This window comes from Macrobrachium rosenbergii, chromosome 15 (genome assembly GCF_040412425.1).
Source record: "Macrobrachium rosenbergii isolate ZJJX-2024 chromosome 15, ASM4041242v1, whole genome shotgun sequence".
NCBI classification, from domain to species: domain Eukaryota; kingdom Metazoa; phylum Arthropoda; class Malacostraca; order Decapoda; family Palaemonidae; genus Macrobrachium; species Macrobrachium rosenbergii.
In genome coordinates, this window is record NC_089755.1 from 46,941,675 (window position 1) to 46,964,569 (window position 22,895).

General features: G+C 38.2%; 1 protein-coding gene across 5 annotated transcripts in view; it reads left to right on the forward strand.

Annotated features, from left to right (window-relative positions):
• Positions 1 to 12,632: 12,632 nt before the first annotated feature.
• Positions 12,633 to 22,895, forward strand: part of LOC136846649 (serine-rich adhesin for platelets-like) — a 77,509-nt gene continuing 67,246 nt past the window's right edge. For 3 of the 5 annotated variants that reach the window (XM_067117623.1, XM_067117622.1, XM_067117619.1), the window contains exons 1-4: positions 12,633 to 12,852; positions 18,209 to 18,375; positions 21,192 to 21,278; positions 21,563 to 21,646. In XM_067117623.1, the coding sequence (XP_066973724.1) occupies positions 12,736 to 12,852; positions 18,209 to 18,375; positions 21,192 to 21,278; positions 21,563 to 21,646 (455 nt within the window). In that variant the 5' untranslated portion in view covers positions 12,633 to 12,735. The remainder of the gene's footprint in view (positions 12,853 to 18,208; positions 18,376 to 21,191; positions 21,279 to 21,562; positions 21,647 to 22,895) is intronic. The other 2 variants (XM_067117620.1, XM_067117621.1) reach the window with 1 other exon arrangement.

Consider the following 22,895-nt stretch of genomic DNA (forward strand, 5'->3'; position numbering starts at 1 on the left):
ACGCATGCGCACGTCCGCACGAAGGGCCAAAAATATTGCGACATGCAATAAAGCTTTTGATCACTCACTCCTAAATCGAAACGTGCTTTTGTTGGTAAATCTTGCCGCTGCAGGTGCTTGCAATCCCTTATTTGAAAGCACGACGCCAAGTGGCTGCTCAGATGTCAGATGGATTGCCTCCCTTCCAGAAGATTTTGGCCATATGGTGAGAGGAAAGGGGTCGAAGCAGAGAAACAAGTAGGATTATATTATGTTTACCCTCCTTGGCCGGGAGTCGAACCTATACCTTGTCGAGTTGGATCCAGGGTGACAGCTGCACGAAAGCAAAAATTAAGAGAGAAAAGAATTATCTTCCACCCGGTTATACGTAATCCTATTGAATTTAGATACTGTATACTTTAACACGCTCACACACACACACGAACACACACACACACACACGCCTTCCTCCGATTGGAACGCAATATGAACCTGGTATTTTTAAGGTAAAGCGAACGTACCTCATGATTGCAATGCCTGATACCTGTTCTTTAAATTACTGTTTGATAAAGAGAGATGTTCTCTCCTCTGACCGGACTATCATACAATCATGTCTCTGTGTTTGTAAAAACTCAGTATCTAATACACAATACCAAAGAATTTGCAAAATTTTAGAAGAGCGTACTTAAGAATTAATCAACTACAAAATCTTAAGAACTCAGTATCTAATACACAATACCAAAGAATTTGCAAAATTTTAGAAGAGCGTACTTAAGAATTAATCATCTACAAAATATTACTACAACCGAATACGTTAATGAGCAGAGAGGGAGACTGTATCAGTAACTGTAAATAAAAGTTAAAAATATATTTTTTTTAGTATAGTAACTTCATATCATGTTTAATAACCAGAATAATAGACTTAAGCACCGATCGCGATAGAGATGAAATTGACACATTGCGTGAAAGTTACGACCAAAAGCAACTTCGAGGAAATCGACGTGCTGGATCTCTCCGTGCCATGTGGTGGGGGCCCGGGTATGGGTACAGGAGTAGGAGGGGGCGGGTGTTATGTGTCAAAGGTCAATGACGCACTGTAAAAATGAAGCATTGTCACTCATACAGCTTAATTGCCTTCTATTATAAAATACGAAACAAGGAGAAACTGCCTAGGTCAAGGTCTCTTCATTTCGGAATAGAAGAGGTTCCTCTCTCATCTTCGGGTATTGAAAATGCTACTGAGTGATGACGTAGTCATTTCACAACGTCTTAAGCTATATATGTTAGTGGGTTTTGCGCTGGCACGTAAGATCTGTGATATTAGCTTTCACACACTTGCACATATGTGGAATGATGGTGACAACAAATCCGGCATGATAATGGACCCAGGCATCATAACTTTCTAGGGGTACATGACAAAAATCTTCCTTTGGATGACCTCGTTACAGATACTGCGGTTATTCACCAAGAGCATAGACTGCTGACGCTATGAGCGCCATACTGCAGCAGCCTGCACTGATCGTTCAAATGTGCCCGTATCATGTCCTCTCCTCCAGCAGGAAGAGTTATCACTGCAGTCCTTCAGGAGTCTCACCAGAGCTAAAGGAAACAGTTTTGTAAAGCTTCATGGAAAAGCTCCCAGATAATTTAAAGAAATTTCTCAACATAACGAAACATAATGGCAAAGAAACCATCACGGTTCTGAATCTATTTTAGGAGATACGTCACGTAACATTTAATGTTTTCACCAAATATTTCAAAACTTGCTCACAACGGAAACCTTTATCTGTTTGTAGAGATATCGCAGTCCAGTCCGTTACGATGTTTTTCTTTGCTTTAACTCTTCTGACACCGATAAACTCTTGTGGGTTGAAGTTTCAGCATATTCAAGTCTTTTGAAGTTGTTACCAGCAGCCCTGAGTCTTTTGAATTCAGGGTGTAAGCGCGCGCGAGTTGCATGCTAAAGGTTCTGTTTATCAGAAACAACATAAATAAAAGTGAAGTCAGAAGTCAAGAACTTAACAATCTAGCATTTCACAGTGACGAGTTAATATCATTCTAGAACGAAATGAAGATAGACATTATTTTTCTTGAGTGGGGTTTTGTAGAAACGTGAGAATATCTAACTGAACATGTACGCTTCTTTCACTCGTTCAGTTCTCCATTTTTTTTATTAATATTCCCTAATTCAGCAGATACGTTTCAAGAAGCATTGCTCCATGGACAGAGAGATAGACAATAGGTAGTATAAAAGTAATCACACGTAGCTTAACCAAGACTATAAGAAATGGGTGTCCAGAACTCTGTTGATACACATTCATGAATATATACTGTAGTCACTTAAGGGTGACTAATTCAGTTTGCGAATAGCAAACATGATTCACAAGGCTTAGTTTCCGAAGCAATAAAATACTGGTTATACTTTCATCTTCTGATATTACTTTGAAGTATTGTACTAACATTCGTGTGATATGTCACCGCAAATATGTACGTATCTTTTTCTATTTTTAAGGTACTGGTGTATATCAGTAGACTCTCTCTCTCTCTCTCTCTCTCTCTCTCTCTCTCTCTCTCTCTCTCTCTCTCTCTTGTTCTGGTTCTTCTTGTCTTACTCCTTTTCCCCTCTTCTTTACCAATTGCTGTGTCATCATTATCATTCACATTCAATGGCAATCTGAGAGGAATTGTCCTGCTTCTGGCAACACAAACACTGTTTCCTTTCCTTTCTTTAACGAGAGGAAAATTATGTAATTAAAAGATTGCAGTGTTGTCACACCTTTACCGTAACGATTTAGGCCCTGTCACATCTCTTTCCCATAGTTACATTCCTCATTGCAAACACATTGACTCATCTAATTGATGTCACCTCATCCTGCCGGTGTTTCCAGTCTCTGAATTTGCAAATTACCCAACGACGGTCCACTGCCTTGTACTGTCAGGAGAGTGAATAAGTATTATTGGTTATAGTTGGCATTTGCTACTTTTTCAGAGGGCAGGAATATCTAGATGCAAAGCAGTGGCGAATATTGTTTCGCTATGGGATAACGGTTGAAAGCTCTGGGAAATATTCAAAGGCTTGTCGGTGCCCTCTCTCTCTCTCTCTCTCTCTCTCTCTCTCTCTCTCTCTCTCTCTGTAGCTTTTCCTACGAACCACTGTGCTGCACCTCAGATCAGTACGCCAAATCCATCATGTTCTAACTGTAATTATACCAATTTTTTGCTTCTGTAATGAACGAGCACTAATTACACGACAAACAGAGAAACGTTGGTAACTGTTGCCCCCAAAAACAATAGCAGTGAAGATTATATAAATTACAAACAACACCAATATTCCTGCCAATGGACTGCGTGACAAACTTATGCAGGCAACAAAAATTAAAATGAGTAATGTTTTGTCCATTCAGCAAGAAACACGAGCGTGGCTGCTTACTGATCATATGCTTGGTCTGAGTAGCCTTAGATGAAGGTCGAGTAACCTAGTTACTCGTAAGAGTACAGAGAAAACTGCTACTGAAGTCAAGGCTGCGGGGAAAACATGGTTAAGTAAGCTTTTCTACAGACTCGAGGAATAGCCCATCGGATGATAACTCTGAAATGGTTGGTGTAGCACTGTAAGCTGGCGTCACAACAACAATCGTCTTCAAAGCAATCTGAAATAATCGGACAAAAAGCTGTAGCAGTTTTTTTCAATATTTCCACAGAATCAGGATTCCGGTGGACGTTATTGAAATAATATTCCTTTAGCAAAGGAAGAAAGACGGGAGTCACGACAGAAAAGGGTCACAAAGAAAGCCCCTTGGGTACTCCCCCGACCCAATCTATTTAAGGCCAGAGAGTGTTGCAATGTCGTGTTTTCGGCTTTGAACAGAGCAGCCCTCTGAAGCTAGCGATGCCGGTTATAGAGATGTGAGGAAAAAATATGAAGGGGCGAGGAGAAGACAAGGAGGCTCGCGGGGGTGGTGACGAGGTGGGGTTTAAAGCCTTTTGGAAGGTGGGGTTGATATGACGCTGACGAAGGTAGGAACCTCGGGGTGAGGATGAGGGGCTATAACGGAGAGAGGGATTCGGTAGGAGAAGTTAGCGGTTGAGGTGTAAGATAACATGATCGTAGCCAACCTAATATGGCCACAGGATACAAGGTGGTGCTGCTGGAGGAGGAGGAGGAGGAGGAGGAGGAGAGTTTGGTGGAGGAGGATCTCCTCCATGCTTGATATTTTCTTCTCATCCCTCGGGCTTTCTCTCACTCCAGGCGTCGCTGATGCCGTAGTTAAGGCAGGCCATGGCGGCATCGCTGTCATGCTGTTGTTTAATTGAAAGGAAGACTTAACTGAATTAAATTTTCCCTTTCTCTTCGGTCTTCAAGGTAAAACGGTGTATTTTGTAAAAGGGTTTAACCATTCATTGTGGTTTTACTAATATACGATTTTATCAGTTTCTTTTAACCATGTCTTTACAGAACATAATTTCATTGAATTCGGTCTAATGAATATCGTGCTTGGTGGATCAAAGTACGCAGTATCCAGCCAAAGTAATGCGTACGAGAAATCATTCACACCAACAATATAAGCTAATCGAACCTAACCTGACACAAACTTAACCAAAATAAAACTACACGAAGGTGGTGTAATATCCCTGCAATATAGATTTGATATCAATTTGTCTGTATGAAAAAAACGCATAAACATAACCACGCATATAAGACATAGCGAACGATTCTTAAGTTATGCGCACAAACCCGCATAAACGCCGACCCGCACAAAACCGCAAAAACAAACAGAAACAAAGCTAATGGGTCTAATCAATTTGGACGTCCCGGAATCAGCAAAAGACGATTTGGCCGATCAGCACTCGCAGCCAGTCAGATCACTTTGGGTCCCATCCAGAAGCCTTCGTTACCCGTTTCTCAAGCTGACACGCAAAAACACCACCTCTGACTCAAGATCAGCAACGCTGAGACAGCACGAAACAGTCACGTACTTGTGTGCCTTACGGGGAGACTGTCTTGAGCAAACATTTGTGTAATTTTGTGTGTTTCCACAGTCACTTATATTACTGATATATGCTACCAGCGCTGCTGCATTTCAGTAATATGAAAGGAGGGAAAAAGGATGCTCTGTACCCAATGCAAGACGTAATTAAGGTAATTATTTCTACTAATACAACTGCCATTCTATATACATATCTATATTCGCTTAATGTTATTATTGCCAACTTAATTATTTTCAGTAGCAGTAAAACTTCTACCCTTCATGATTTCACCCACACCAGTTTTCAAAGATAAAATGTTTTCCTCTCCTGAAAAGCAAATAGGAGGAAACTCGCTTTACACTAGATCAAAATCCCACCTGATCAGCCTACAGCACAAGAACAAACCTGACAGTATTAGGCCAATCCCAGCGTGACTATCAAGAGGTCTTTGTTGAGTAAAGTCGAGCCCGAGACCTTAACTCCTCACCACAGAAAGAAACGTCTAGGCTGAACTCGTTCCTTTAAAACAGGAACAACGCAAATCTCTGCTTTTATACCGTAATCGAGGACACTGGCCGATTCTGGCTTCATCTTGACGAAAACATCAAACTTCGAGGGGATTCACACACTTCGTTGGCTTCCCGGGCCTCCCTGTGACTCCTAATGTTTGTTGTGATTTTCTAATCATCGATTTTTTTTAAGGGATAAGAAGTTGCTGGCCACAAGTTCGTGTGCATGCAGATTCATTGGTGTTCACCCATCCAGGCACTGACCAAATCTCACAGCGCTCAGCATCACCTATCAGAAGACCAGCGTTGATCAGTGCTGTCATTCACGTGTGAGGTCCACAGAACACTTCATTAGAGATGAATTTGCCGGAAATTGTATATACTGTATGCATACACACACACACACATCTATATATGTGTGTGTGTGCGTGTATGTGTGTGTGTCTGTGTACTGAGGAAAAATAAAAAATACAATATAAATACCGCACCACATAAATGAAAAATCAAACATCGAGACCTGCGCACACAGACATATGTAAAACGGAGACGCGCTTACGTAGGTAGGCCCCGACCCCGACCACTGAACTAATCAGAATTCGAAGATAATAGATTCCAACCTGTATTGAATTGTTAATGTTGAAAGAATGATGAGTCACTGTACTGCTCTTAATTATCAAGAGTTTTATTTCTTCAACAGTCTTCCTCAAATCCTACAGCTGTTTCCCGCCAGATCTGACACTCATACCAGAGCAAGATGGCGCCAAGCAGGGAACATTTCTTTTAGACTCTTCCCGCGAGGAGTAATAGAGATCGTATCAACGTCATAATTCGAGCATTAATAAGGCTTCTCAACAAACCAGTGCCCCACGAGGGGTAACTTGCCCAATGTCCAACGATGATGGGTATCTTCTTACCAAGAGTGAGAGCTTCTTACCGCAAAACCGCCAACCAACATGGAAAGTGTAACCAGTGCTGCTTACACTTTTCTCCTTTGCCTTTCTGCCGAGTGACTTTAGCATAACGTCAGACGTGTGGCATTTCTTTTGCGAGGAAGAGAAGGAGGAGGAGGGGGAAAAAGAGACGAGAGACGAGAGATGACAAAAAAAAAAAAAGATTCAAGGAAGAATGGGGGCATCTCCTTACAAGAAATGGAAGCAGTCACCGTCGAGCTGAGTGAAAATGTTTCACCTATTAAATTACGTCAATTTATGGTTATCAGAATGATAACTCATGTCATGTCAAGGGTTTAACTACCCATTTTTTGCAGAGTACCGTTTCCGACGGGAGATGCCTTTAAGATTTCACTTCTTCCTCTCAGTAATGAGCTGCGATCTCCAGAGAGCAATCTTACCAACAAGAAACACACTGTACTTCACACAGTGGCCGGGATGTGAACTTTAGTGTGTTTTGATCTTCTTAAAGATTCCTTTGCAGCAGTGGGGGGTTGGTGGAGCGGGGGGCGTCTTTCCTCACTATCTGCTTCACTAGAGCGGCGGCGGCGGCGGGTCACTGAGTATCCTGAAAGCCACTGAAGTCAGTAGACAGTTTTCATGGCCTCACCGGTGAGACGAGTATCATAACCACTGGGTTTATCACGATTTGAATAAATAATACTTTTTTCCTCAATGTGCCGGGAAGAAAGCGTAAATTTAATTTTTTTTATGTATAACTCTTATGTCTTCTTGGAAGTGACTTGAGATATATGTATATATATAATAATATATACATACATACATACATACATATATATATACATACATACATATATATATATATACATATATATATATATATATATATATATATATATATATATATATATATATATATATGCGTGCGTGTTCGTGTGTGTGTGTGTGTGTAAAAATAAATGAGTAGTTTACCAAATATACCACTTTAATTTATAGATTTAGATGAAATGATATTAAAAAAAACACAAATTACCATATAAACTTTTTTATCTATTTAACTTATTTACCCTTTCGGACGTAAAAATGCATAATTTCTCTACCACATATTAAGATTTAAACTGCTTTCTGCAGGAAGCTTTGTGGGAGGGGCCCTCACTGAAACCTGTGTCCCTGGATTTTCCAGCTAAGCTCTGAAGAGACCCAGTCTATAAAACGGTGGTCCCTGGGACTCCTCTTGAGAAACAATGGAAAAAGGGCTAAAAAAACAATTGTCTCTGGACTCCTCTTTAGAAACAATGGAGGAAAGGCTAAAAAACTGAAGCTGATTTAATTTACGACGGCAAGAAAAAAAACTAGATGGATTGGCTCCAATTTTCTGAAATTCCCTGAAGATCCTGAGTTTATTCCACCAGCCATTCAATCACTTCCTTAAAACTGAGGCTGAAATTGGAGCCAGCTTCAAGTCCACATGTCTGTCAAATTCAGGAATGAACTTATCTCTCTCTTGACAGCTGAATGGGTAAGTCCCAGTCACCTCTGTATCAAACTCAGAAGCCATGGATTCGAATCCTGACCACGGCAGATTCACTTTATGTAAATAATTACCCTTTAGGCGTAAGTTAATAGATGTGAGTATAAGGCAAGTGTGTATCAGTAACAAACCTATCACAAATAACCACTTTTGACAAACTTAGCAATCAGATGTCATAGAGATGAGCTGATTTTGACCCAAAGAACAAAACCTGAATTCTGCAGGGGTATATACTGTACAACAGTGTCGAAATCTACTCACATCTCTCTTGACAGCCGAATGGAGAAGTCCCCGGCAACTGTGTATCAAACCAAGAAACAAAAAAGCATTAATTCAAATCCTGGCCAAGGCAGATGTACTTCTCATTCATAACTCTCTCTGGGTGTAAGTTATTCCCAAAGTAAAGTGATTTCAGCATTAAGGGTTATTCGTGGCTTTATATTTGAAAGTAAAACAGGCAAGTGTGGATAAGTGAATTTTGGTCAGTTCCAGCAATTTTTAAAAATTCACTTTAGAGTATATTGAAGAGATCTTAAGTGTGCTTTTAATCAGTTACGAGGCGAATTTCTGAAGATTTTCCCATAGCATCCTGCATGAAAACCACTCTTTTGATATGAAAATTAAACGGACCAATTCAACCGAAGGTTGCTCAGAAGCCCAATATACAGTATTTCCAGAAAAACTGCCAGTTTTCTGGGTTCAATGAAAAGATATATTAGACTGAAAACGTCCCACCACTATCTGAAACTCGCAAAATAAAAAAGAAAAAAAAAATGCTGCAAACCAGCAAATTTAATATTATCACATCAATATTTACCAGTAGATTATGGGTCAGCTCACTGCATTTTCCCTCTACCACAGTTCTTCAGTTTTTTTTTTTTATAGTCAGACAACTGGTTCTGTTCTTTTCCATTACTTTCCAGTTAGTCTTAGTTTCCACCATATTCATAATCTGAAGCACAATATTAAATAATACGAACGCATTCTCTCTGTGTGCATGCGCACATGTGTTGTGCTTGCATGTTCAGTAACCGTAGGTATGTGAGTTTGTGTAAATTTGAATGCCCGTGTGGGTATATGTATAGAGTTCGATGCTTATTTTAGCGTATATTTGCAAGAAAATGCTTCCTTGGTAATTACTTTTATCATTAAGATTAAATTAGTTCTTTTTTCAAATAAACATTATGTTTACTTGAGAGTCCACATGCGTACTAGTATATTACAGACAGGAGCCTGTAAGAAACTCCTAATAAATAAAAATATTTATATAAATATTTTTAACCCTTTATCCAGCAGCAAGCAGGGATTTTGCTCCGTAAAATTACTTTCGAAACGACAGTGGAAAAATAGTGAATAAAAGAAAAAGACGTACATTATTGGAATTCCAGACTTAGATAATGCTCGTACTAGCAACATCACAACTTTTTGTACGGAACGATTATCGACAAAGAAAAGAAAGCGTAGCACAGTGGTTTGGTAGTGTCAGAAGGGCTTACGGGGAAAGGGCATTAGTAAAAACGAGGCCAAGAAGGAGAGAAGAGAGAGAGAGAGAGAGAGAGAGAGAGAGAGAGAGTTATAAATATGTTAACAGTAAATGATTACATTTATCATTTGTTGTAAAGATCAATTATATATTTATATCTCTCTCCGTCCTTAATTATGGCATATGACAGGTCCAGTGTGTTTGTGGTTAAATAATTTTTTTTTTTTTTTAAAGTGAGAGAAGTTGTAAGTAAGAAAAAGTGTGTTTGTAGTAAGAGGTGAATCACGCCTTGGTTGCAGAAGTGAGTGGGTGGGTGGGTGGGTCGGTGCTACGGTGGTATGAGTACCTCCGGGCAAGGACGGAGAAGGCGACCCGACCGAGTTTTCTCTCTTGACACATGGTTCGTTCTATATCAACAAATAGGGGACTATGATTTCACAAACACATTTGCTTCGGCGACGTGACGCAAGCAGACCGGGCCAACTCCCCGAATCCGAAGAAAAGACGTCCCCAGACAGAATTTGCAGGAGAGTTTGAAACGCAGATGGCAACCGAAAACGCGGGAGAAAGGGCGCCTTTTAGAAGCCAAAGCCGTACCCGATAATGTGCCTTACTGCCGCCGAGCTAGATGACGCGGCATTATGAGTCTCATTTGCATTTACGATGACATTCTCAAGTGTCGTTTGCTTCTCCGGATACCGGGAAATGTTGGGAAAAATGGCATGGAAAGGAAGGAACCCTCTCAATGAAAGAATTATTCATGTACCCTAAAACTGTAGATGGTAAGAATCATATGCCACTGAAAATAAGTCTCTACACCCGGCATTGCTTGCGCCAGGTTGGTTTATATATATATATATATATATATATATATATATATATATATATATATATATATATAATATATGTATATATATACAGTATATCAAGAATATAAAATTTCATTATCTGAAATGTCAGAACAGCTCTGTTTTTCTTTGGTTGGTTCAGATGAAGCAGCCCATACGCCAGCAAGGGCTCGAGGTGTTAAACGGCGCTGGTGTGGACCTCCGGATTTGGTCAACCCAACCAAGTATCAACATGTTATATTTTTAAAGCTAGCCTGCATTATGTAACAATAATTATTAGTGAAACTACTAACGTGCGGATTGCTAACCTCGAACTAGGCCTATATAAAGCAGCCCCTCAACTTAAAAGGTGCCTTTAGATCTTGATTTCTGATTATTTACAAAGACTGTAAAGTAACAAAGACCTTATGTTATAGCCTGCACTTGATTATTTTCTAGATATCTTACAGCTAACGGTGATTCCTCATAGTATCATAGTTCCAAACCTAAACTAACACGTACTTTACACTTTACATTTAATTAAAGAAGATTTATTTGAAATGCATCAAATCTAAAATGGTAGCACAGCAAAATAAGAAGACCACTCATATTTGTCTCATGGGAAAACCCAACATTTGTCGGTTGAGCTTCGTTTTTTGTCAATGGAAAATTAAAAACTAGACACCCCAACAAATCATATTCCGTCTTCTAATGAAAGTAATAGGCGTAATAAAGCAATATTTTAATCTTGTACATTGTCATGCTATTTAATTTACCAGTCACTCGTTCATTCAGTGATTGAATCTGTGTTTTGTAAGACCTCTCACAGATTTAACTTGAAGTATATGTTTGAGGCAACTCAAAATATTTTAGTCCAGTGTTACGAACAATTCCCTAAAGTAAACTACAGAACAAATAAGCACAGCTTTGTATAAAAAGGCAAAGTATTTTGAAATGTTAGCTCTTCAAAAAAAAATAAAAAAGTGGAAACGCAGCATGTTACTAAAAAAAATTAAAATGCCACGAAAGCGCCTACTCATGCGCTGCAGACTGAAATCTATGGGAACTTATCATTTCCTTTAAAAAACTAACCACTGTGTACCTGCTCCCTGGCTTAGTTTAGTTAACATTCATTAACACCTATTCGTCTTAGTAGTTCCTTCTTGCTAAGTAAACAGAATGCTCTAATTTGGCAAGAAAAATCAAGACATCTCTCTAGGCTTTTTCATTTGCAAACCCATCTCGATAAGGTGTCTTGCACAAAATTCGTCTAGCCTTTCCTTCACTTTTCCTGTTATTTAAAAGAGTACGTGTTAAACGGGAAATAAATTCATAGATTCCTTAACGTTACCTATCTGAAAACGAAAGCATCCTGCCGTGAAAATCTAAAGCTCCCATGCTAGTCTCAGGTCAGGGCAAAAAGGGGCGGGAGGGGAGGGAGGGTTTGAACGGTAGGTTAACTGTCATGCCTTGTGAAAAAATCCAAATATTTCGATACGCCACAGTAGTCTGGTTTACGTAGCAATGAGTCAAACGAGGCTCGAAAACAAGAGAGCAAATTGAGCGCCAGTATCCAAAATAAAGACCTTAGAACTCAGTTGATGCTAGGCGTTCAGTATCTTCTGTGCCATCTTAAAAATAAATGTGACAATTCTCACTGGGAATTTTGTGATAGATACTTCACTGGTAGCAAAAATTTCACTAATTTTGCCATACTCATTCAAATAGTCTGAAAACAGCTGAAATTTGTCAGTGAAGGTGTCCCTGATTTTTTTTTTTTTAGCTTTTCCTTTAAAAAATGAGTTCATCACGAATAATGATAATGACTGATAACGTTCAATCTCGTTTAATGGGCGACCGTAGGCCTCTAGCCAAGCTGTCATTTCAAGAACCGTCAGTTTGTAGTTAAAGCTACAATTCTAGTTGTTTTGTTTAGAGCTGCGTAGATTTTCTTGACTTTACTTTTATCACTCAAGAAAACACGGCAAATTTGGAAAATGGAAAGGCTGTCATGCATCAATGATTTTTGGTGAATGGTATATGGTCTGACATCAATGACTTGGCAAATGGAATGCAAGCATTAAAAGTACTTTTTATAATAAGCGTCGAAGAAAGACGACAAAGCCAAGTGAGGGCTCTAAAACCAGATGAAGGAATAATAATAGTGAACAGTTATATGCTGGGAAAGATGCTATTCTGTAGGTAGAGCGTCTGTATAATATACAGTGTAGCGGAGATGTATTGTATGATAGCGGACTAGCGGGAAAGTGTTATTACATTTATTAACAATTACTGAATATCAATATAATTTAAAATATCAAAAGTACCTAATTTTTATGGAAATTTAAATAAATTATCTTTAAAATTATTCAAATTTGTATTAATTCCTGATATACCTTTTCTTTTACGAAATGCAATGTAAACATAACATGTCCACCTATTCACCTAAGTTTGAGGTCCTAGAACGCCCAGAACTTGAAATCTGAACGCCGTCTGTTTGAATTTTTAGTGTTGAGTGGTAGAAATAATGGAGGAATGCATGCCTCCGGAAGGCGAAGAACTATTCACAAATAATTGTGGTTTACCGATTCAGTTTTCTATACCAATATGCCCTGAAAAAGAGGAATACCGCAGGAAAATTGAGGTGAGTCCTTGGCTTTGGTTTCTTGACACCTTCTGCTCACTATGTTCAGCTTACTCTAAACTGACCATAACATTAGCCTAGTAGAATCTATCTTGCTGTTATTATTTATGTTAGTTGGATATGTAGTATGTTTAGCCTGGGTCACATGCAGGAGGGTAGACAAATTGTGCATGTCATCGTAGGCTTGGCTTAAGCTCGACATTGGTTGGGGCACTGGTTACGGTATTGTTGAAACTTTTTGTAGAAGTGTTGAAGAGTGGCCTGCTTTAAAGTAGATCCAAAAGATAATTCAACAGGGGTGCAATCTAACCTGGGTTGCAATGCCCTGACCTGGCATGGTGGGGGGAACCTGGTAAAATTTTATAAGTTGCCAAGAAGACTCCAACCAGCCATTTTTTCATGAAGAACCATTTTGGGTTTTTCATGCAAAAAATGGCTAGGAAATGATAGGGCACTAAAAGAGCCTAAAAATACCAACCTAACCTAACTTAGGGATGTTTACTGGTGACAGTTTTGCTGTATTAGCTATGGATGTGGGGTTGCCGGTATTGTTTTACCTTATAAGTCATAATTTGATAAATTTTTTATTTATCATTTGGCATTGTTTTAAAAAATGTAGGTTACAGTTTCATAACGTGTATTGGCAACTTATAAAGTAACACCAGAAATCTTTGTCCTCTCCCCCCTGGAAACCCCCCCATGACATCATGCATATGAAAACAGTGTAGCCTATAGGCAGCTAATCTACAGTATTATAACTATTGAAGTAGGGTGACCTTTGGCAGGGCTACTAGAGAACGACAGTAACCTGTGCCACTGCTGAGATAGCCTAAACATGAACGAAAACTGTCAAAACGTAATGTTTTTATTATATAGGCTAGGCTAAGCTAGAGAGGATGGAATGATATCAGAAATGCAAATAGGCCAGCCTAGTACGAATATTAGCCTTGACACGTTGTTTTGCAGTCTTGGCATTGGACAATGAATGTAGGCTATGATTGGTGGGACTAAACTTCCATTTTGATACATGGCCCAGAACTGGCTACAACCTAACCAAAATGCCCTTAACTTAACTTTTTGTAGGCTGTGCTGCCTTGACCCAACCAGACCTTACCTTCCTAACCTGACTTAAGGTGCTGTAGGCTAGGTCATATTTGGGAAAGTTTGTTTAATGGCCTACAAAATTTTCTGATTTATTTAAGGTTTTACTTTAACCTTTAGTTGATGGATCCCCTCATGAGAGGATCTAAAACAGGTTTTGCGTGGTGGACGGATCCCCCGCATTAGAATAATCATATTTTGTGCCATATGATTTAGCTGTATGAGTGGGAAAGAGTTTCCATCACTTCAATGGCCCATAAATGAATTGTGGCAACTTTAGACTTAGCGCAGCTCGATCAGTGGACGTCTCGGGGAGATCAGTATTGTTCTTGACTTGATGGGGGGATGTTTTGCTCCCTCTCCAGTGACATGTTTTTATTTATTTACTCATACCCAGGGATTGCTGTTGGTTTTAGTTCTTATCTTTTATGATATGTTGCCAAATATAATTGTAATTATTTAAAGAAAAGTGTAAAGAAAAATTAGAAAAAACATGTATACTTCCAAAAAAGTTACTTGGTAAAATTTACGAGTTTTGTAAAAGAGGCTCACACAGGGTTGTAAATGTTCACTTTCAACTTCCCATGGAAGGTATGGTATGGAAAATTTTTTAGAATTTTATTTCTCACACCTTGTGCATTTGCATATCTTCCACATTACATTGATTTGTTTTTTCTTAAATTGGCCAATCTTAAAGTTTGCCTGGCCTGGGGGTGTGCATGATACATAATTAGCCAGTCCCTTAATGGTTAACGTAGGTGGTGGTTATGTGCTGTAGTCAGAGGACAGAGGTAAATGCAAATATACAAATAAAAATTTGCTTTTGTTGTTAAGGAATTATTTTTAATAACAAGTCTGTATACTCATATATCAAAATACTGTATAGGTAAAGACATGAGTTTTATAGTGGAAATATTGAAATTTAAGCATTCTTGAAAAAAATACTGTTTTAACCAAAAATAGTTTAAAGAAGCAAGAAATTATGAAAATATGCTTTAAACTGAAAACTTTATGCAAAAGGCAATATATATCTATCTTTATTCCCCATATTTATACCAAAATATACTGCATAAATACACGTTGACAAAATTGCAACACCTTTTTCTCTTTCATGAACACGCACTTTGGTAGGTAGGTAGCTACTTGTGTTTTACCCACAGCCTACCATGGTTTTATAACTGTTAATATAATTTTACCCAGCAGCTTATCAGTTGTTACCATATTGTACAAGATACGAAATGTGTATGTGTGAACTTTTACGAGATACAAAATGTGTATGTGTGAATTATTGTCGTAGTCTAGGTGTTACACTTAGAATGTCCATTGGCATAAGTCAGATAGGCTATTACAGCTGTATTTAAGATCAAGATATGGTAATGAAACTGAATCTTACATGCTAAATCCATTTATACTGTATTATTAACATGTTATATCATCATCATAATATAAAAAAACTGATTATCTGTCATATGCATTTAAGTAGGCTATGCTATTGTTTATGTTCTCAGAATCTGCTGATTAAGGCTTGCTACCAAAATAATTAGGAGAATAGTTATTACTAGAATTATTATTTTTATTTTTCTACATAAATATAAAACTGGTATAGAAATGAAAACAAACATACTTTGCTAAAATAAAATCCCTCAAAATTGCAAAGCAGCTGTTTTCCTCCTCATTTGTATGGTATGTCTTGCTTGTTGTTGTCAATGTCAGTTATTTTGCAAGTGGTGCTCGTGCAGTATAGTTAAATAGTTGTTAATTATAAGAGATGGTTATGAATTCTTGCAAAAGCCATAAGTTTGGTTATATTGTTTGAAAGCCAAGCCTAGTACAATCTGCCGAAAATGGAATTTGCTGTACAAGTAGTGTAGCCTAGGACAATATTAACTACTGAAAATGAAATTTACTCCGTGAGCTTAGCCTAGTTCAGTATAATCTGCCGAAAATGAAAGTCATTCTGTAATTAAAGACTTTATTTTTTACTTTCATTTATTTGACAAGAAGATGGGAATACTGAGGAAAAGAGTTAGCCTAGAGTTAGCCTAATGTTACCTGGGTTATCAAAAATGCAACTCACTTGATACACCAGGTATATGATGAAATCATGTTTAGGGGATGAAATTTTAAGGGTCACATGATACATGAGATGGAATGATATTCACGGGGGATGCGTATCGCACCCCCCCCCCCGCGAATAGCTAAATTCCACAAATACTTAAAAAAACCCTAAAAAAAACACCTAGAACTGCCTATTTTGATAGTTTAAACACAAGAAACACCCTCTAAAAATGCTTATACCTGAGTATTTTAATAGTTTTATCACAAAAAGTGCATTCAGTCATGAAAATGATATGAAAATACAGTAATTAGTGAATAGTGAAAAGTACCGTGAATGAGCGAATGTTCCTTGAATAATGGGTAGATATGTTCCACAGAGAAATCCGTGAATCGTGAAAACGTGAATATGGGCGGTTTACTTTACTAAAATGTAGTTGACCATTTTCTGTTTTATTGGAATTATTGAGTTATCATTTCACCTATAATATCAAAGAAGCATTGCTTGTAAGCTTGTGTGTGGTTGTTTACATCTGCAGGTGGCATTTCATCAGTGTTGACATCACCATTTTGCTGTTTTTTTTTTCCTTTTTTATGGTTTTAGAAAACGTAGAACATCTTTGTCAAAAGTTAAGCCTGGAAGAGGCAAAGTTAACTTTTGTTTTGTGGTTTTAGAGAACCTAGAACGTCCTTGTCAAAGAACACAATGCTCTTTATGATGTATTTGATTAGGCTAGGGCTTGAGAAACTAGCTCCATACCATTTACCTTTATTGTTGGTAAATGCTTATAATAAAAGCGATTGTAACCTCATTTAGTTTTATGATAAATTTGTTGCTTGACGAAGTGACTAATGCAGCATAGTAGGAGTGCAATGCTCACTACCTTAAATATGCAGACTCGTGTCTGAAATAGTAAACCCCTTAGTCCGCTACCCAGTAGCGGATAAGTCTTTTCCTGAACTGAGGAAGGAGGAATCTCCAAGCTATGTTTTAAATCCCAGGTTTTGATATTTTGGGTAGCATGAAGGTACTATACACGGGCTATATTGTATAGGAGTGTACCTGTACCGGAGTAAAGTATTTAATTTCAGTTGACTCATTTTTATGGGGCCTTCAGACCCACGCACAGGGTTCCCTTCATGCTGCTTCTGTTTCAGTGTGGCTGAATTGAAGCAGTTTTGTCTGCAAGGTTGCTCTTTGCTGCATGCATACAAGAGCCTTGCTCCCTGAATGGAATCCAACTTCTGGTGGCAGTAAGATCCAGAAAGGATTCCATATCAGGTAAGAATGTTTTGGGTTTCATGTCTTCTCAATGTGGGAGTCAGCCATCTTTAACAATAGGTAAGATTCATCCCAAATTATTTTCATAAAATCTTTTATTTGGATACTTAGAGTACTGCCCAACTTCACCACTACTTAGTGGGCTGTCAAGGAGAATTCTGAGAAGAGCTAAAGCATTTGAAACACACTTAGTTGAGAACAGGTGTACTAGACAGTCCTTTTACTGTATCTCTGTTCATATTTTCTTTCTTCCATTTTACTTTCCACCTAACAATTGTTTCATAGCGCAACTGCGAGGTTTTCCTCCTGTTACACCTTTCAAACCCTCTTGCTGTCAATTTCCCTTCCAACGCTGAATGACCTCATAGGTCACAGCGCTTGGCCTTTGGCCAAAATTTTATATAATCTCTACTAGACAGTAGAGACACTCATCAGGCAGCCATTCGGTCTTTTTCTTTTGTTTGAATGCAGTTGGGAAGTATCCAAATAATGAATTTTATTTCTATTGAAGTCAACGGCATTATTCGCAGATACTATCATCTTATCAAGACTGAGTCTGTGTATACTTCGTCTTTTTCTCTTCTGGCAACCTTCTCAAGAAATAAGGAAAAATTACTCAAGATTCTCTCCATTTACTTTTTCTCTTTGTAGTTGATGGACTGTTTTACCACCTCTTGGTGGCATCATCAGGACTGGATTACAAATTGACATACATGGTTTTTATTAGTGCATGCGAACATATGAATTTCAAACATGAAGTCATTGGGGTGCTGCTTTTCTAAATTTTATTATGAAAACTTATACCATCTAGAATTTTTTTTATAGTTAACCATTCTTTACTTAGGCTATGTGTATTGTATTTTTTGTTTCAGGGTCAAACCATCCTTGGCTTATACTATATTTTATTTTGTGTTTAAGGGTCATGGAGGCAGTCTAACATCTATAAAGGGAGGACATCATACAATACACATCGTTCCACCAACATTAAAGACTACTTCAAGTACCAGTATTTATGATGTATTCAGCACCAGATATATCGATGACTGCATCCATGGTGAAAAGTTATTGAGTTTGGAAAGCTATAGGTGAGTATTTTGTGTGTAGTAAGTCTGTAATTCTTTAATAACTTACATAAATTATTTTTTTAGGTTCATTACTTTGGAATTTTTCTAAGTAAACTATGATGCTAATCTGTAAAGTTCTGCACAAAACAGTTGTACTGTACTTTTCAAGATTTTAAGATTCATTATTTGAAATGTTTTGTGGTCAAGAAGGAATTCGAGCACAGAATCAGCGGTATTTGTAAGGGAATTTTAAAGGGAGCTTTTTATAACTTTTTAATACTATTTAAGCTTGATGCTTTACCTGATGGAGTCCTTACTGCCAAAGTTTTATGAAAGAATCAGAGATAAAGAAATAGTTGTAGATCATACTATGAATGTTGAAAGTAAAGTTTCCATAGTGCCAAGCCTCATCTTTTAAGGTGTTTATTCATATACATTTGAGCCTTGAAAGGTACATTATTCAATATGCGATTACAAATTGTTGATGTATGAGACTATTTCTTCTTTGGTAATGAATGTTTAGAATTTCTTGGAAGGAATTCAAGAGTAATTGGGAAGGGATAGTTTATGAAAGATTTATTCCTACAGAAACACAAACCAGAGACTTTTGATCTGCTGTGTGTTTGATTGTTTAAATCAAGGTACAGAATGACCAGTGTAGTGCCTTATTGGCCCCATGCTGAGTGGTTTCCTGCTCTGCCGGCTGTCGTGGGTGAAGTGCCAAGAGAAATACCCCTGTGGCCTTGTCTTCTTTGAGAACCATGTGTACAGAATTATCATTAGGCTGTACAAACCCTCTAGCTACATGATTGGATTCTATCCAGCAGCTCCTGGGAGGGAGAGGCTTTTCTAATAGGACTGCCCAAAGTGATGTCAGGGTACCTCCATAGATTCTCTTCTAATGTGTACCAAGGAAAGTGGGCTATCTTATATGGTTGGTGTCACAGAAGGGGTCTTCCTTCATCGAGACGAGCTTCTCTCACTCTCTGTGATGAAAGGCCATCACTCAGCCTTGAGCCAGGTTCACAGAATGAAAGGCATGGATCTTTTCACTTTGGGGAAATTGTTCGTACTCATGAGTAGCTCTGAGCAGTCTGGAGCTTTAGTCTGTGATGTCTCAATCATGGAGCATTCTGACATCATGGTAGCTGACCTACTGGAACCAAGGGTATGATGATGATCAGTGGGCATGGATGAAGAGCACTAGAAAGGCTGAAATATCTCTAAAGTAGTTATGATCCCTAGAAGACCTTTGTTTCAGTGTGAAACTGTTCCTCAACTACTACTGAAGTAGGATCCATGGGAGAAGATGACGTTTGATGGTTAGAAGTAGAAACTGGTGGATCTTCATGCTTAGGTGGATACAGCAGAAGGTGCAAAGGAACATCAGCCAAAGAGGCTGCACAGGTGGAAGCTAAACAGCAGTAGAGGCAGCTGTAGTGGGTGGTGCAGAAGAAAATGCAATATCATCAGAAAAGGCAGGCATAGTAGTAAGAGCAGCAGGTACAGCTGAGGTAGTCAGTGTGGTTAAAACAGCAGAGATGGTAGATGCAGTAATGGCCAGCATAACAGGAACAGCTGGCACACCAAGTGCAACAGGAATGATGGGGATAACAGGTACACTAGGCATACTGGGAACCTTTGGCACAACAGGAAACCCAGCTTTCATAATAATTGTGGTGATTGCAGGTACAGCAGACATCATAGGAACACTTGGCACAAAAGTTGCAGTATAAGCAGGTTTCACAGCTGGTGTAGCCAGCATTGTTGCGGAAGCAGGCCTAACAGCAGGCATAACATGAACAGAAGGCATAACAGGCTTAGTGGAAACAGCTGGCACAACTGAAAATTATTATTGTTATATTACTTATATTGTTGTTATTATTATTATTATTATTATTATTATTATTATTATTATTATTATCATTATTATTTCATTGAATTATATGGCCATCTGGATGTTGTTTAGTTTGTATTGTAGTTTCTCAATCTCTCAGATGTGTTTCTTTGTATCAGCTGGTAAATAATATAGCAGCTTTCCAACGTTCATTTATTCCTTGACATTTTAATAGAGCTATCTATCATACTCTAAAGGCAAATGAAGCCAGAGGTACATCTATGCCATATTTAAACCAGCAAGCGGGTTTACAGAAATTTTTGGTGATTTTTCATTGATTGTTGAAGCAGGGTGGGGGGGGAAGTCCTCCTATTGGCTGGGAGCGGAATGACTCGTTGCTAGACACTCTGACTGCAAGCATAGCAGGCAGTGCACTTGTTTGCAGAGCAGACACATTAAAGGCAGTGACCTAGTGAAGGTTTCTGGAATGATTCCAGAAACGTAGGAAATCATGTCCTGTAGCCGTGCTAAGAAATTGTTGAACATGGTACATCAGCAGCTGAAAAAGCAGAAGTGTGATAAGTAAAGAGTGATAAGATTTGAAGGAACACTTTGGACATTAGACAGAGTAGCCATAGTGGGAACTGCTGCTGAGTGGTCACACTAGGCAGCAGTAATGAGCACATCAAAAGTAGATTGATGCTGCTTATCTTTTTCTGGGGAAGAGCAGGATACAGAGGCTGACTGTAATACCTTTGATATATTTTGACCAAAAATTTCTATATGTTGACAGCAATAGAGAAATGACCCACAGGCTTCATGGGAGGTGATTCCCAGACCATTCCCATTCCCTTTGGTATTTTTAATCTATTGCTACATCAGTGTTTGCTTCAGTGTAAGACTTTTTTTTTTTTTTTTTAACTTAAACGTCAAAATTTCTGTTTAAAATTTTTGTTTGCTTATGGGAAACTGTAAATCAGCTTAATTTTATCTTTTTCAGAATTGGGAAGTCCCAGTATTCATCAGATATAAGTGTGAATGATATTATGATGGGAATAAGGTCATGGAAAGATTGCACCGTAGCTAGGTAAGATGTCTGATTTACTGCTACGTATTTCAAAAATTTCTGTGCATAGTATTGATACACTAATTTTATTGGGAATAACAGACTGATTTGTATGATAATGCCTGAAACATCAGACTTGACCCAGACAGTTTTTTAATGTTTTCCATTCGGATTCTGAGCAGAATTTCATTGCATTTAGAGTGCTCTATTTTCTGTCACCCTTTCATTTTGCCTTCTTGATATGTACAGTAGTTATTTTGCAATTTTGTTTCGAAGGACTATTTTGTTTTTCATATCTTTTGCAGGAATAATATAGGAGAGGATGTAGTATTTAATGATGATGATGATGGTATGCTCCCTCTCCCTCCAAGAACTAAATGGAAAGGAAGGTTGGTAAGATTTCATTTTGTCTTTTTAAGTTTGCTCTTGCGGTGAAAAAGGTGTATTTTTCAGTTGGTAAAGCTTTTAGGTTTCTTACTTCTTTGAAAGTTAGCAGGGCATCTGGTCTTCATCATGGGACAAGCTGACTCTTTACTTTCAAAGTTTTTTTTACCTAGTTGTTAAAGCAGGGATCTACCCTTCCGGTTGGGCGTATGCAATTTTTCAAGGAGACCCACATATCCTTGAAATTCCCTTCCTATTGTTTAGCTTCTACTGTCATTTTAAAGTATTGAAATAGTTACCAAATCCTCAATTCATCTGTATATTTTCCACAAGGTAGGCTTTGCTGGTTTCTTAATTCCTATCTTTCTGATGATTGGTCATCATTCTCCAAGCCTTGGGAGACTATTGTTCTTGCTCTTGAAATATTTAAAACATTTGACATGCTCATGTTATTACTCTATTATTCCTCTTTGCAAAATTATTGCTAAATGTTTATATCATTTTATACATGTAAGGCAGAGCAGCCTATAATGAGTTAAGGGTGCCGAAGGGTTCTGTTCTTTGCCCCACACTTTTGTGTTACTAGTAAAGTTGTGCAATTCTTTCCCTCCCCCTACACTATTTTTAATTTGATTGTGGTTTTTGTGCTTACTTTGTCATCATGCCTTCTGTTAATGCACATAAAAGTTTCCTGTAAGCTAGGGGAGTACATGCAGCACTAGTAAAAGCAAAGAGATGCCAAGAACACAAAGAAAAATGTGTTATATCACCTCTATTTGTGGAGGTGATGCAGTTGTTTGTGATAGAGATCGTGTTAGTGATAGAAAAACATGTTACTATGTTACTCCTACACAGAAATCTTCAGCTCATTTGTGCTGTGAACTAATGAAAAAGCAAATTGGTGCACATGCAGAAATTGATAATGATCAATTTATATCACTTTTAAGACATGAGGGTGTTATGAGGAGTAGGGGGGTCTATTGTATATGTGCATTACAACTGTGTTGCTTTTGACTGTAGCTGTTCCTTTTGGGGTAAGAAATGTGGGAAAGTGAACTTGAAAAGGAAAAAGGCTTGAAGGGCTATTGGAAACAACACGGGAAAATCATACACAGCTGACACAATACTGTAGTGGTTGTTATGCTTTCATATGAGGATTTTTACCTGGCTCAACTGCCCCTCATTTCAAAAACCTTTCCCCTGCATAGGGCCAAGTAGCAAGAGTATAGGCTGATTGTTACAGTTGACAAGCTA